The 14,105-nt window shown below is 41.8% G+C and overlaps 1 protein-coding gene across 2 annotated transcripts in view; it reads left to right on the forward strand.

Moving 5' to 3' along the window:
* The first annotated feature begins 2,051 nt into the window (after window positions 1–2,051).
* Window positions 2,052–14,105, forward strand: part of SWAP70 (switching B cell complex subunit SWAP70) — a 77,545-nt gene continuing 65,491 nt past the window's right edge. The window contains exon 1 of one of the 2 annotated variants that reach the window (XM_082478139.1): window positions 2,052–2,247. In XM_082478139.1, the coding sequence (XP_082334265.1) occupies window positions 2,149–2,247 (99 nt within the window). In that variant the 5' untranslated portion in view covers window positions 2,052–2,148. The remainder of the gene's footprint in view (window positions 2,248–14,105) is intronic. The other variant, XM_082478138.1, reaches the window with a different exon arrangement.

Raw genomic sequence — 14,105 nt, forward strand, 5'->3', positions numbered from 1 at the left:
GTTGATTACACAGCAGTAGATAATTAATATAATCTGTTAGGTTCCAAAGCACAGCTCCTTCCATGACATCATTTTGCTTTAAAATTTGTTCAGATTATGAGAGTGGGGATTGTGGAAGAAGTAGGAATTTTTTTTTTTTAATATACATTTATTTATTTATTTATTTTTGGCTGCGTTGGGTCTTTGTTGCTGTGCACGGGCGTTTCTCTAGTTGTGGCAAGCAAGGGCTACTCTTCAATGCGGTGCGTGGGTTTCTTATTGCGGTGGCTTCTCTTGTTGCAGAGCACAGGCTCTAGGCATGCGGGCTTCAGTAGTTGTGGCACGTGGGCTCAGTAGCTGTGGCTTGCGGGCTTTAGAGTGCAGGCTCAGTAGTTGTGGCACACGGGCTTAGTTGCTCTGCGGCATGTGGAATCTTCCCGGACCAGGGCTCGAACCCGTGTCCCCTGCATTGGCAGGCAGATTCTTAACCACTGCACCCACCAGGGAAGTCCAAGAAGTAGGAATTTGAAAGTTCAGAATGTACTGGTCATGTGATTCCCCCCCCTCAACAAAAGCTTTGAAATATCTTTTTGGTGCTTCCAGATACAGAGAGAGAAGGAGTGTCATCTAGTGGTTAATCTGAACCTTGAGAATTAGGAGGGTTTCTTTTTTGTCACTACCTAGGGAAAGCTGAGTTGGTATGAAGAAATTAGAGGTTAAATCATGTGTTTTTGTTGACTGGCAGACTTGAGCTGGAGTTGGGGAAGATCATTGATAGAGACTGGATTCTGGCAGAGCAAGAAAAGTCCTGACAAATGGAGAAGTGGGGCCTCTAGGGCCCTCACACTGAGAGACTGATAGTCCCTCTGCTTTTGCCCCTTCCCTTCAACTGGGCCATCCTTTCCTCTGCCCCACCAAGTTCCCTGTGGCCTGAAGCTCACTGAAGCTGCTCCTTCCTTTTCTGCTCTTTCCAAATCCCCCTTCCTTATGATGCCCTTTTCCTTTTAATAAAGTTCATATATGTGCATTTAGGAACATAAAAGAGGAAAACAAAACCAAACTTCATCTGAGAACCGTTTCCCTTTGAAAACTCTTGGTATTTGTTTTTCTCTCCATTTTATCCAGATTTGGTCTTGGATTGGAGATGCAAGGCACTGTGCCTGGTGACTTAATCAGACTGGAGTCAGCCAGCAATATTTATTATCTTAGGATGTGAGCACTAGGAGAACCCTTCCAGAACATCTGGAGCAACCATGCTCATTTCATACGTGGAACATTTGAAGCCCAAAGAGGTCAAGTGATCATTGTTAACAGATATCAAATGAACATCTACAATGCGGAGGACGCTCTTCCAGGCATAGATAGGTTCTTTTAAATGGTCCACCCAGTCTGATTAGTAAGATGGGTGGAGTGATTTGCTGGGGTCTTTCCAGATCTCCTATTATGCAAGCACAGAAACATCAGGAAACAGCAGCATTACCCACATCAAACCCTTCCTAAATTGTGAACTGTCCCTCAACAGCTGAGAGTTAGAAAAGGTTGCCTGACCCTCTGATTTCTAAACCCACCTTAAACCTCAACTCTTTGCCCCCGGAGACCACTACACAGTAGGCATCAAGAGATGTTTGGGAAATGCATGAACCAACTTCCCTCGAGGCCCTTCCCTGCTTCCCCTCCCCCTCCTCTCCCACTAGGTACTGTGCCAGCATTTGAGCCCCTGACCGGGGACTTTTGGGGATCTTGTCTGGCCTCCTCAGACAGTAACCCCGTCCCCGGGTCAGGAGGAGGGCTCCATTTCTCACTGTGGGACGCCGGCCTCTCATATTTTTTCTCGGGATAGGGGCTCTTGTTTGGGGGGCATGCGAGCACCGAAAATGGCCCAAGCTGGTCTTGGGAGCACTAGGCGGATGCGTGGTGGCGCTTGCCGTTCTAGCCGGGAAAGACGGCCGGGCGTCCCCACAGGCAGGGAGAGGCGGACCACCAGACCCAGCGCTCCCGCTGCACAGCGCGGTCCGCCGCGGGCGCCGAGTGGGCGGGGCCTGTCGGGGGCGGGGCCTGCCGCTGTCAGGTGACAGCGCGGCGGGCGGTGGCGGCAGAGGCCCAGGGGTGTCAGACGCGCCGAGTGGCTGGCAGGACAGTCGCGGCAGCCGGGGTATCAGGGCCGCGACCATGGGGGGCTTGAAGGACGAGCTGCTCAAGGCCATCTGGCATGCTTTCACCGCGCTCGACCTGGACCACAGCGGCAAGGTCTCCAAGTCCCAGCTCAAGGTGGGCTCACCCGCCTCTCCCGGGCCCGCACTCGCCCCTCCCCGGCGCGTGCTCTACTACCACCGGGTGGAAGCGGGCAGGCGGGCGGTGACCATAGGGAATGGCGGACCGGAATGCGGCCGAGCGGCCTGCTCGGGGTGGAGGGAGCCGAGACCGGGATTTGGCATTTTTCGCCTCCCTCTTGCTTTCGGGCCTCGCGCTCGGACCGGTGCGTTAGATCCCTCAGGGCTCCTGGTGAGCAAGGGACGGCGCGGGTGAGGGCTCTGAAGGGCGAGCCGGTCTCCCTGTTGGCGCGGGAGGCCCAGAAAGTTTGACTCGGAGAGGGCGGTGGGAAGCTCCCTCAGGAAACCTATCCAAAGTTTCCTTCCCGCTCTGGGAGAGGAAGGGACTTGCCCAAGGTGACTGGTCAGAGCCCTCTAAGGGGCACGCTCCGCACCGGGGCAGTTCTCAAAACGGCCAGCTGCCCTCCAGGCAACCAGGCAGTTCCGAGAAGGGAGAAGTGCCCCAGAGCCCGGCCCGCAGCGGCCTCCAATTTTGGGGCGCTTTGGCGGTGGGGTACCTTTTCCGACTAGGGAGGAAGACCTAGCGTCCTCAGGTCTGGAACGAATCGAGGGTGTGCCGTGTCCCGGAGGGACCTTAGTTTCCGGGTGAGGAGCTCTGATCTGGCACTTTGCAAAAGCAAGTGCTTTTGCAGAGTCTTTATTGTGACTGCCAAAGACCCCATCATTAAATGAGCGTATAAGGTATAAATAAAGGAATGCTTGTAAATTGAGTAACCCCAAGCAGGGTAAGTGGCATTTAGCCAGGAGAAATTGGCAGCTTCTTGAAAGTGTAAAATATGGAAACAGACAAGAAGAGCCATTCATAGGCATTTAAAAATATACACATTTTGGATCTGAATGTCTGGTTTTCTTAGCCTCTTCTGGGAGTGAATTTCTGAAGATTGAGTTTGCTTTGTATATTTTGTTCAGTAATCAGGAGGTTCTTATGACTAGTGGCTTTTATGCCAGTAGGACTTAGCATTCTGCCTGTTTTCCTTTTACCCTCCTCTTTTTTTCTCATTCATAAAATCATAGCGTGGAAGGATTCATAGAGATCATCCATTTAATCTTTATTTGACTTTATTTTTAAAATTAACATAGAGTAAAATTGACTATTTTGGTGGATGGTTCTGAGTTTTAACATATATAGATTTGTATAAGTACTACCAAAATCAGGGTTCCATCAGTTCCGTCATCCCCAAAAGTTCCCTCATGCTGCCCCCCTGTTCCTCAACTGCTGGCAATCAATGATCTGTTCTTAATTGCTATAGTTTTGTCTCTTCTACAGTGTCATAAAAATGGAGTCATACAGTATGTAACCTTTTGACAGTGACTTCTTTTGCTCAGCATAATGCCTGAGAGATTCACCTATGTTGTTATGTATCAATAATTCTTTTTATTGCTAAGCAATATTCCATTGTATGGATGTACCGTAGTTAATCCATTCACCCTTGAAGAACATTTGTGTTATTTCCATTTTTGGTGATTATGAATAGAGTTGCATTTTACTCTTCACTGTTTTTACTTTTAATTTACCTATACCACTATGTTTAAAGTGAGTTTCTTGTAGATGGCATGTAGTTGGGTCTTGTTTTTTTTTAATCCATTCTGACAATCTTTTAATTGGTGTGTTTAGACCAATTACATTTAATTATTGATGTTCGATTTAGGGTTACCATTTTACTATTTGGTTTCTGTTTGTTTTCACTATTTTTTCTCTTCCAATTGATGGCATTAACGAAATATTTTCTATTACTTTTGTTGTACACCATTCAAAATTGTCTTTGTGGCTGCTTATGGAAAAAGTGTCCAGAGGATTCTTGACTGCAGGCTTGGCAGGAAGTATTAAATCCTAGTTCATAGCTTTTACCCACAGGATGTTGATAATGCAAATGTGCAGTTGTATTTTGTCTCTTTGTCTGCTTAACTGAGAGATTTTGGGATTGATTCAGTTCTGTTCATCTTGCCAGTGTTTCTGGAATTGGAAATATTAAAAAGTTTCTATTTAGTTCTCTCCTTTTTGGAGTTTTGACTCTAAAGTTCGAGGTTCATTGATCCATTGGCTAGGAATAGAGATTTTGCCTTAATTTGCTCATTCATTCATTTGTTCATAAATAACCTTTTGCGTATACTTTGTGTAAGGTACCATGCTAATTTCATAAAAAGATCAGTATTTTTAGGCTCTTAAGAGTTAATATCTCCTTGGAGGAAATATCATACAATTGATTTATTAAATAGCAGACTAAAAATTACATACCCAAATTGAGGTTAAAATTTATCGCTTTGGAAAACTGTATGGGCATTCTAAAATAGCTTTGACACTTGTCTTTTTGAATTACCTTCACAGTTTTTGACGTGAGTGGTGACACTTCATGTGTTAGATACTGTGCCTAATTCTAAGGGTGATGTGATAGTGAAGGTGGCGGAAAAAGAAACATACGAATTTTTGCCTTCAAAGAGTTTAAATGTTGGTAGGCAAACTAAAAGAATAGGCAACCGTTAGAGAAGTCTCTCTGTCTTTCTGTGTATATATATAGAGTATATTACTTAGACAATTACCCTATCCTTAAAAAAATGTAAGATCTGGTGGTAGAGATAAGAAGTACAGGAATGCTATGGAGAGGAAGATGTTGAATGTGATAGAAGATAAGAGCCCATGAGATTTTAGAGGAAGAGACCAGTACTTTTTACTGGTGGAATTACTTCATGAAAAAGCTTTGAAATTGCCTCTGAAGAAAGCTAGAATGTGATTATGTGGAAATGGGGGGAGGATTAAGCCCATCCTATTCATTCATTCATTCATTCTTTCAATGGGTATCTATTGACTGCTTTTAGCTCTAAGGGATCCTTGTGAACTACTGCAGGCCACAGGAATTAATCAGGCATTTATAGGGACTAATGTGTAACTTATTTTGATTGGAGTGTAGGATATGAGTGTGTTTGTGTGTATGTATAAGAAAGAGTTTTTGATGGATGGACGTTTAGCTGGAGATGATGTCCCTGGGTAAGTGTGGGGCTGTTGGTACAGGATCTTGGTAGTTGAAGCTTGGAAAAAGGAGAGAAGAGGTTCAACAGTGGCCTTGGGGAATGGCTAGAGTAGGTGGTGAGAGGAAGAATGGAAGCCAGGGGACCAGAAATGGGATATAAGAACCACTTTGGGGAAACACTGGCGCTGAGGAAGAAGAGATTTTCAAGGAAAACATCGTCTGTTATCTTTGAGAGTTAATTTATTATTATTATGTACATATATTTTGGAGATTGTAAAGTTATGATATTGATTCTTCCCTGCCGTAGCTCATAAACTACATTATTTCTTCTTTTGTGAAGAGAAGTTGTGAAAAGTTTGGAGTATTGGCATCATCTTGGGAATAAATTTATTTTTGACTTTTAAGGAGATTTCTTTGCAGTACAGTACTCATTTAGATAAATGTGTTTGGGTCACTGCTATAATTAGTAAATATTTTCCTTGAGGGCCCCCAGTTTAGTACAAAAATCTTACTATTTTTCTTTTGGCTGCGTTGGGTTTTCCTTGCAGTGCGTGGGCGTCTCATTGCGGTGGCTTCTCTCGTTGCGGAGCACGGGCTCTAGGCGCACGGGCTTCAGCAGTTGTGGCTCGCGGGCTCTAGAGCGCAGGCTCAGTAGTTTTGGCGCACGGGCTTAGTTGTTCCAGGGCATGTGGGATCTTCCCGGACCAGGGCTCGAACCCGTGTCCCCTGCATTGGCAGGCGGATTCTTAACCATTGTGCCGCCAGGGAAGTCCCCAAAAAGCTTATTTAAAATAATTTTTTTTTAATTTTAAAAATTTACTATATTGAAGTATAGTTGATTTAGAGTGTTGTGTTAATTTCTGCTGTATAGCAAAGTGATTCAGTTATACATATATTCATTCTTTTTCATATTCTTTTCTATTACGGTTTATCACCAGATATTGAATATAGTTCCCCGTGCTGTACAGTAGGACCTCGTTGTTTATCCATTCTATATATAATAGTTTGCATCTGCTAATCCCAAACTCCCAATCCATCCCTCTCTCACCTCCCCTTCCACTTGGCAACCACAAGCCAAAAAGCTTATTTTTTATACCTAAACTTTATTATTAACTAATAGCATTTTAAAAAACACCTTTATTGGAGTATAATTGCTTTACAATGGTATGTTAGTTTCTGTTGTATAACAAAGTGAATCAGCTATACGTATACATATATCCCCATATCCCCTCCCTCTTGCATCTCCCTCCCACCATCCCTATCCCACCCCTCTAGGTGGTCACAAAGCACCGAGCTGATACCCCTGTGCTATGTGGCTGCTTCCTCTAGCTATCTCTTTTACATTTGGTAGTGTATATATGTCCATGCCACTCTCTCACTTCGTCCCAGCTTACCCTTCCCCCTCCCCGTGTCCTCAAGTCCATTCTCTACGTCTGCGTCTTTATTCCTGTCCTGCCCCTAGGTTCTTCAGAACCATTTCTTTTTTTTAGATTCCATATATATGTGTTAGCCTACGGTATTTGTTTTTCTCTTTCTGACTTACTTCTGTATGACTTCTGTATTATTCTGTATGACAGTCTCTAGGTCCATCCACCTCACTACAAATAACTCAATTTTGTTCCTTTTTATGGCTGAGTAATATTCCATTGTATATATGTGCCACATCTTCTTTATCCATTCATCTGTCGATGGACACTTAGGTTGCTTCCATGTCCTGGCTATTGTAAATAGAGCTGCAATGAACATTGTGGTACATGACTCTTTTTGAATTATGGTTTTCTCAGGGTATATCCCCAGTAGTGGGATTGCTGGGTTGAATGGTAGTTCTATTTTTAGTTTTTTAAGGAACCTCCATACTGTTCTCCATAGTGGCTGTATCAATTTACATTCCCACCAACAGTGCAAGAGGGTTTCCTTTTCTCCACACCTTCTCCAGCATTTATTGTTTGTAGGTTTTTTGATGATGGCCATTCTGACTGGTATGAGGTGATACCTCATTGTAGTTTTGATTTGCATTTCTCTAATGATTAGAGATGTTGAGCATCCTTTCATGCGTTTGTTGGCAATCTGTATATCTTCTTTGGAGAAATGTCTGTTTAGGTCTTCCACCCATTTTTGGATTGGGTTGTTTTTTTGTTTCGATATTGAGCAGCTCATATTAAAGGAGATTAAGCCTTCATCAGTTGCTTCATTTGCAAATATTTTCTCCCATTCTGAGGGTTGTCTTTTCGTCTTGTTTATGGTTTCCTTTGCTTTGCAAAAGCTTTTAAGTTTCATTAGGTCCCATTTGTTTATTTTTGTTTTTATTTCCATTTCTCTAGGAGGTGGGTCAAAAAGGACCTTGCTGTAATTTATGTCATAGAGTGTTCTGCCTGTTTTCCTCTAAGAGTTTTATAGTATCTGGCCTTACATTTAGGTCTTTGATCCATTTTGAGTTTATTTTTGTGTATGGTGTTAGGGAGTGTTCTAATTTCATTCTTTTACATGTAGCTGTCCAGTTTTCCCAGCACCACTTATTGAAGAGTAATAACATATTTTTGAGTAAAACAAAAATTACCATCTGTATAAATTTTGAAACTTAAAATACAAAGAAAAAATTAACATAAGAAAGATATTTGTTGGGACTTCCCTGGTGGTGCAGTAGTTAATAATCCACCTGCCAATGCAGGGGACACGGGTTCAATCCCTGAGAAGATCCCGCATGCCACGGAGCAACTAAGCCCGAGCGCCGCAACTTCTGAGCTTGTGCTCTAGAGCCTGTGAGCCACAAGTACTGAGCCCGCGTGCCACAAATACTGAAGCCCATGCGCCTAGAGCCCATGCTCCGCAACAAGAGAAGCCACTGCAATGAGAAGACTGCACACTGCAACAAAGAGTAACCCCCGCTCGCCACAACTAGAGAAAGCCCGTGCGCAGCAACGAAGGCCCAACGCAGCCAAAAAGAAAAAAATTTATTAAAAATAAAAGATATTTGTTGAGGCAAACATAGATTTTCATTAAACTTATGATTAAGATAAAAATACAGAATACAGAATTTAAAAACTACTTGTGACTTACATAAGCTACTATAGAAGCAGATGTTGGGTTGTCCTCTAGTCCAGCAGTCCCCAACCTTTTTGGCAGTGGGGACTGGTTTTGTGGAAGACAGTATTTCCACAGGGCGGCGGTGGGGGGAGGATGGTTCAGGCGGTAATGCGAGCGATGGTTCAGGTGGTAATGCGAACAGTGGGGAGCGATGGGAATGGCAGATGAAGCTTCTCTCGCCTGCCGCTCACTTCCTGCTGTGCGGCCAGTTCCTAACAGGCCACGGACCGGTACTGGTCTGCAGCCTGGGGGTTGGGGACCCCTCCTCTAGCCACAGTGACGTTTCTTGTTAAAACAGCTGGGCATGAGGTCATTGCAGGTCAATATCTTGATCTTCATTAAAGAACACCCCTTATCACCTCCATGCCCTCCAACAAATAGGGAACCAACTCTGCCTCACTTTCCTTACCTTGATTCTTTCTCCCTCTTCCTCCCACATTCCCTGTGATTTCCTTGAACTTCCTCCTGGCAATTTGTGCACCCTCTCCAGGGTACCTCTGTCTCTTTGGCTCCAGTTGTGGCATTTCTGGCTCCCTACCTGAGTTGTAGCTGTATAGGTCTCCACCGGCACAGTCAGCCCGTGCACCCCCATAACAGTCATCAGCTGTATTAGCTTAATCTGTAATTGGATTTTTAGAAGGCAACTCATTTTTTTTTTTTAATGAATTTATTTATTTTATTTATTTTTATTTTTGGCTGTGTTGGGTCTTCATTGCTGTGCGCGGGCTTTCTCTGGTTGCAGCGAGCGGGGGCTACTCTTTGTTGAGGTGCACGGGCTTCTCATTGCGGTGGCCTCTCTTATGGTGGAGCACGGGCTCTAGGCGCACGGGCTTCAGTAGTTGTGGCACGCGGGCTCAGTAGTTGTGGCATGTGGGTTCTAGAGCGCAGGTTCAGCAGTTGTGGCGCACGGGCTTAGTTGCTCCGTGGCATGTGGAATCTTCCCGGGCCAGGGCTCGAACCTGTGTCCCCTGCATTGGCAGGCGGATTCTTAACCACTGTGCCACCAGGGAAGCCCGCAACTCATTTTTGTAATTGTCATTGATTTGCTGTCACTATTTTTCAGGCTGGAATACAGAGGGATACTAAACTAAGTTATTGTTTTAAGTTAAAGTTGTTCTAATTGTGTAGAGATCTAGTTTTCAGCTGCTGAAGTAGATAGCAATAGGCTTATGGTGGAAGAGAAATCTTCAGAAACACATTCTTTACTTGCTTTTATACTTGTATTCATTAATAGCCCTTCCTTAGAAAAAACTGTGTAGTTTAAAGCTATGTTCATCTTGAATGCAGTTAAAAACTACTGGGAGAGATTTTGATGGAAACTTTTCTTTATATCTATAGGAAGGTGCTCCATACATGTAGGTGGCTGAGTAAACATTATTGAACTTTTTTTTCACCAATATTTCCCTTGGTTTTGATGTTTGTGACCTTCTTTTGTCTTTTTTTTTTTTTTTTTTTAATGAGGGACATTTGTGTGTGGATTCCATATTTTAGTAAACTTTATTAATATGCCATCTGAAACAGACATTGTTACTTTTAGGTTACGTAAATTTGCAAAAGTCATAAGGGAAATAGGTATTGGACATATTATTTGAAGGAGAAGCATTTTTCTCCATTGGTGTTTAAAAATTATCTTCAAATTATTTAGAATTTTGATGGTCTTGCAGAAAGATACTAAATCTCCAGTGTTACTTAGAAATACATGCAATTCCAAGAAGTTGAAAAGATGAAGCCTATCATTTAAACAAATGTACATCAAAAAGAAACTTTTTGAATAGTTCATATATACATATGGTATAAAATGCATAATGTACTAAAGGGCATTTACAAAAGTGAAAAGTAAGTTTCCTCCAACCCCTGGCCCACACTAGTTACCTGCCCCTGAGGTAACCATTGTTACTAGTTTTTTTTGTACTCCTTCCAGAAATCAAAATGTACCTTAAAATTGAACTCTCCTACACTGTTGATGAGAATGTAAATTGGTGCAGCCACTTGGAGAACAGTATGGAGGTTCCTTAAAAAACTAAAAGTAAAATTGCCATATGATCCAGCAATCTCACTCCTGGGCATATATTTGGAGAAAACTATAATTCAAAGAGGTACATGCATCCCAGTGTTTGTTGCAGCACTGTTTACAATGCCCATTGACTGATGAATGAATAAAGAAGATGTAGTGTGTATATATATATATATATAACACACACACAAACACACACACACAATGGAATATTACTCAGCCATAAAAAAGAATGAAATAGTGCCATTTGCAGCAACATGGATGGACCTAGAGATTATCATACTAAATGAAGTAAGCCAGACAGAGAAAGACAAATATCGTATGATATCACTTATATGTGGAATCTTAAAAAAAAAAAAATGAACTTATTTACAAAACAGAAACAGACCCACAGACATAGAAAACAAACTTGTGGTTACCAAAAGGGAAAGGAGGAGGGAAGGATAAATTAGGAGGTTGGGATTAACATATGCACACTACTATACATAATATATATAGTATATTCAACATTTTGTAATAACTTATAAGGGAAAAGAACCTGAAAAAGAATATATATCTGTATATATATAACTGAATTACTTTGTTGTACACCTGAAACTAACAGAACATTGTAAATCAACTATACTTCAATAAAAAAGTATCTTAAAATTAGTACTCTTATTGTTATAGTTAGTGTTGTTTTCTTAAATATAGCAAAATCTAGTGATAGTTTTCAAACATCTGTTATAATTTTACTTTACAGTTATGGTTGCAGTGTGAATTACATGTCAGTGCTGGAAATGTCTTGAGTAAGCTTATTGGCTCTGCACTCTTATCCTGTTGTTTTTAGAAATGAGGGTTTTGTTTTGTTTTAAATTGTGCCCTTTTGAAGTAAAAGAGCTCACAACTAGTGAGGATGTAAATGAAAAAAAATTGAGGAACAACATGGGTAGTTTGAATCTTTATTCATTTCTCAATGATAGATTTTCAACTAAATATTCTTTAATTTTTGCCCTGCAGTTGATTTGCATATCTTGTGAATAATGTCATGTGCTCTGTTCCCATGTAGGCATTTAGCTTCAAAAATTTTTAATCTGGCTAGTTACAAAAGTAATTGAGGCTTCCCTGGTGGCGCAGTGGTTGAGAATCTGCCTGCCAATGCAGGGGACACGGGTTCGAGCCCTGGTCTGGGAGGATCCCACATGCCGCGGAGCAACTGGGCCCGTGAGCCACAACTACTGAGCCTGTGCGTCTGGAGCCTGTGCTCCGCAACAAGAGAGGCCGCGATGATGAGAGGCCCGCGCACCACGATGAAGAGTGGCCCCCACTTGCCGCAACTAGAGAAAGCCCTCGCACAGAAACGAAGACCCAACACAGCCATAAATAAATAAATAAAAATAAACCCAAAGTTTAAAAAAAAAAAAAAATTTGAGCTTTAAAAAAAAAAAAAAAGTAATTGAGCCAGGCCAGTGGTCTGTTGAAAATATAAAGGAAGCAAGTTGCAGTAAAGGGCTTTTATTGTGTGAAACACAATGTAAAAGATTTGGTTAATTCTTGTGAACTTGGCATGTATAGTATTCCCTCCCTAATCTTTAGTGTTATGTTTCTGTTAACCCCTGTGGTTAAAGTTGTTTCTGTTCTAAAAATCTAATTTAAAAAAAAACCCATTTAGAGAACCAGAGCATGACTCACGAGCGAGCCTGTGAAAGTCTTTGTAAATATTTTTTGTATCTCACCAAAATGAAACAGTAAAGACAGCTCTCCAAATAAAGAGCATGTAAGAGACATTTAAAAATCTTAAAATGGTAATAATGGATTCTGGATTATTTCCTTTTTCCGTTTCTTACTTGCTAGAAACTTTTCAGTAAGATAGACTGGAAGTTTTTGTTTTTTAGAAATATATGTAAACTTTTGCTTTATTGAGGATTATATTCAATCCACGAGGCACTTTTGTGTGTGTGGCCTTCCATCTTAACAGCCAGTGCATTTCTAATCTTATGACTCAGAGGCTCTTAACCTTCCTGGTCCCCATTTTGTATTTCCTTTGGGGTCTTACTGCAGTCCCAGAGGTGCATAGTAACTGGAAGCTAGAGACGGAAGAGGCTTTGAATGACCTTTTCTCACTTATTCAGTTTGCCCTCTCATTCCCCGTCCCACCCCGCCCCCCAGGAGGGTTATTGTAATCCCCTCAGTGATTATTAACACATTGGAATCCAAATCCTGCAACGTAAGTCTAAGTTAGTCTTTGCCTCAGCTTCCTTTATGTTTCCCAAGGCTTCATTTCATAAATCTATTTTTCTGCTCTGCTTTCTGCTTTATTTCCTTCTTCTCATTCTACCTTCAGATTCCTTTTTTTTTTTTAACCCAAAATCTGTGTCAACTTGAAACTGCAGTATTCAGAAATTAATTTTTAATTGTGGAAAGGTATTTGGGAGTAAATCTGCATATAGTCAAATTTCATATAAGGAGATCTTACAGTTAGGAAGAGATTTCTACAATATCAGAAAAACTAGTTTTTTCGTCTCAAGGTTCTATGCCTTCTTTACCCTTTGCTTCCTTAGGAATATTTAGCTTTACAGCCACAATGGCTTACCAGCCAGAAGTGACAGCAGTTAGGATAAAAGTTGTTCTGTCAGATAGACAATGTCGAAGGTATTATATTTCACTGGGTAGGCACCTCTGGGAGGATGGAGCGCTACCTGCATTACCAGGCAGCACATCTCCATCGTTCTTTTTTTTTTTTTTAATTGAAGTATAGTTGATTTACAGTGTTTTGCCAATCTCTGCTCTACAGCAGAGTGACTCAGTTATACACATATATATATTCTTTTTTTATATTCTTTTCCATTATGGTTTATCACAGGATATTGCTATACATGTGGTATACATTAGGACCTTGTTTATTTATTCTAAATGTAATAGTTTGCATCTACCAACCCCAAACTCCCAGTCCATTCCTCATCAGTGCTTTTCGTTCATAGGGTGTTGTGTGTCTCAGGCAGATGCTGTTACATTGGAGTTGAGAGCAGGAGCTGGTAGGCAGCTGACTTAACTCTCAGTGACTTCCTTCAGTGATGATTTGAGAAAAAGCTGTTAGATAATGGGACACCAGGCTGTTAGATCGAACTAGGTTGGAATTCTGAAGTTCTTCACTGGGGTGATTTTGGGGAATTTGCTTTGCTTGTTGTATTTAGGACTCGCTGTTAAATGGGAATAATAAGACATTTTAACAGTATACTTGCTTGTATAGATGGAGCTCACAACCTCCATGTGTTACAACAGAAGATTTACTAGCCAACTGTTTCTTACCAAACACTGATGTTGAAGAAAATTGATTACAAAACAGTATATAAATTTGAAGGTTTTAATCTATACCTTTTGCTAGGGACTCTGGGGAAGTGAAAAATATACAGCATTGTCCCTTACCTTGAGGAGTGTGCAGTTTAGTAAAGAAGATAATACATGAAATGACTACAACAAGATAACGTATAAGCAAGTTCTAGAAAGTGTGGAAAATGAGGTCTGTAGGCCATGCTGTCCAGTACATTAGCCATTAACCACATCTGGCTATTGAGCACTGAAAAGTAGCTAGTCCATGGGACTTCCCTGGTGGCACAGTGGATAAGACTTTGTGCTCCCAATGCAGGGGGCTTGGGTTCCATCCCTGGTCAGGAAACTAGATCCCACATGCATGCTGCAACTAAGAGTTCGCATGCCGCAACGCCCACCTGCTTCAACTAAGACCTGGAGCTA

The sequence above is a fragment of the Balaenoptera physalus genome, assembly GCF_965194825.1.
Source record: "Balaenoptera physalus genome assembly, chromosome: 10".
NCBI lineage: Eukaryota > Metazoa > Chordata > Mammalia > Artiodactyla > Balaenopteridae > Balaenoptera > Balaenoptera physalus.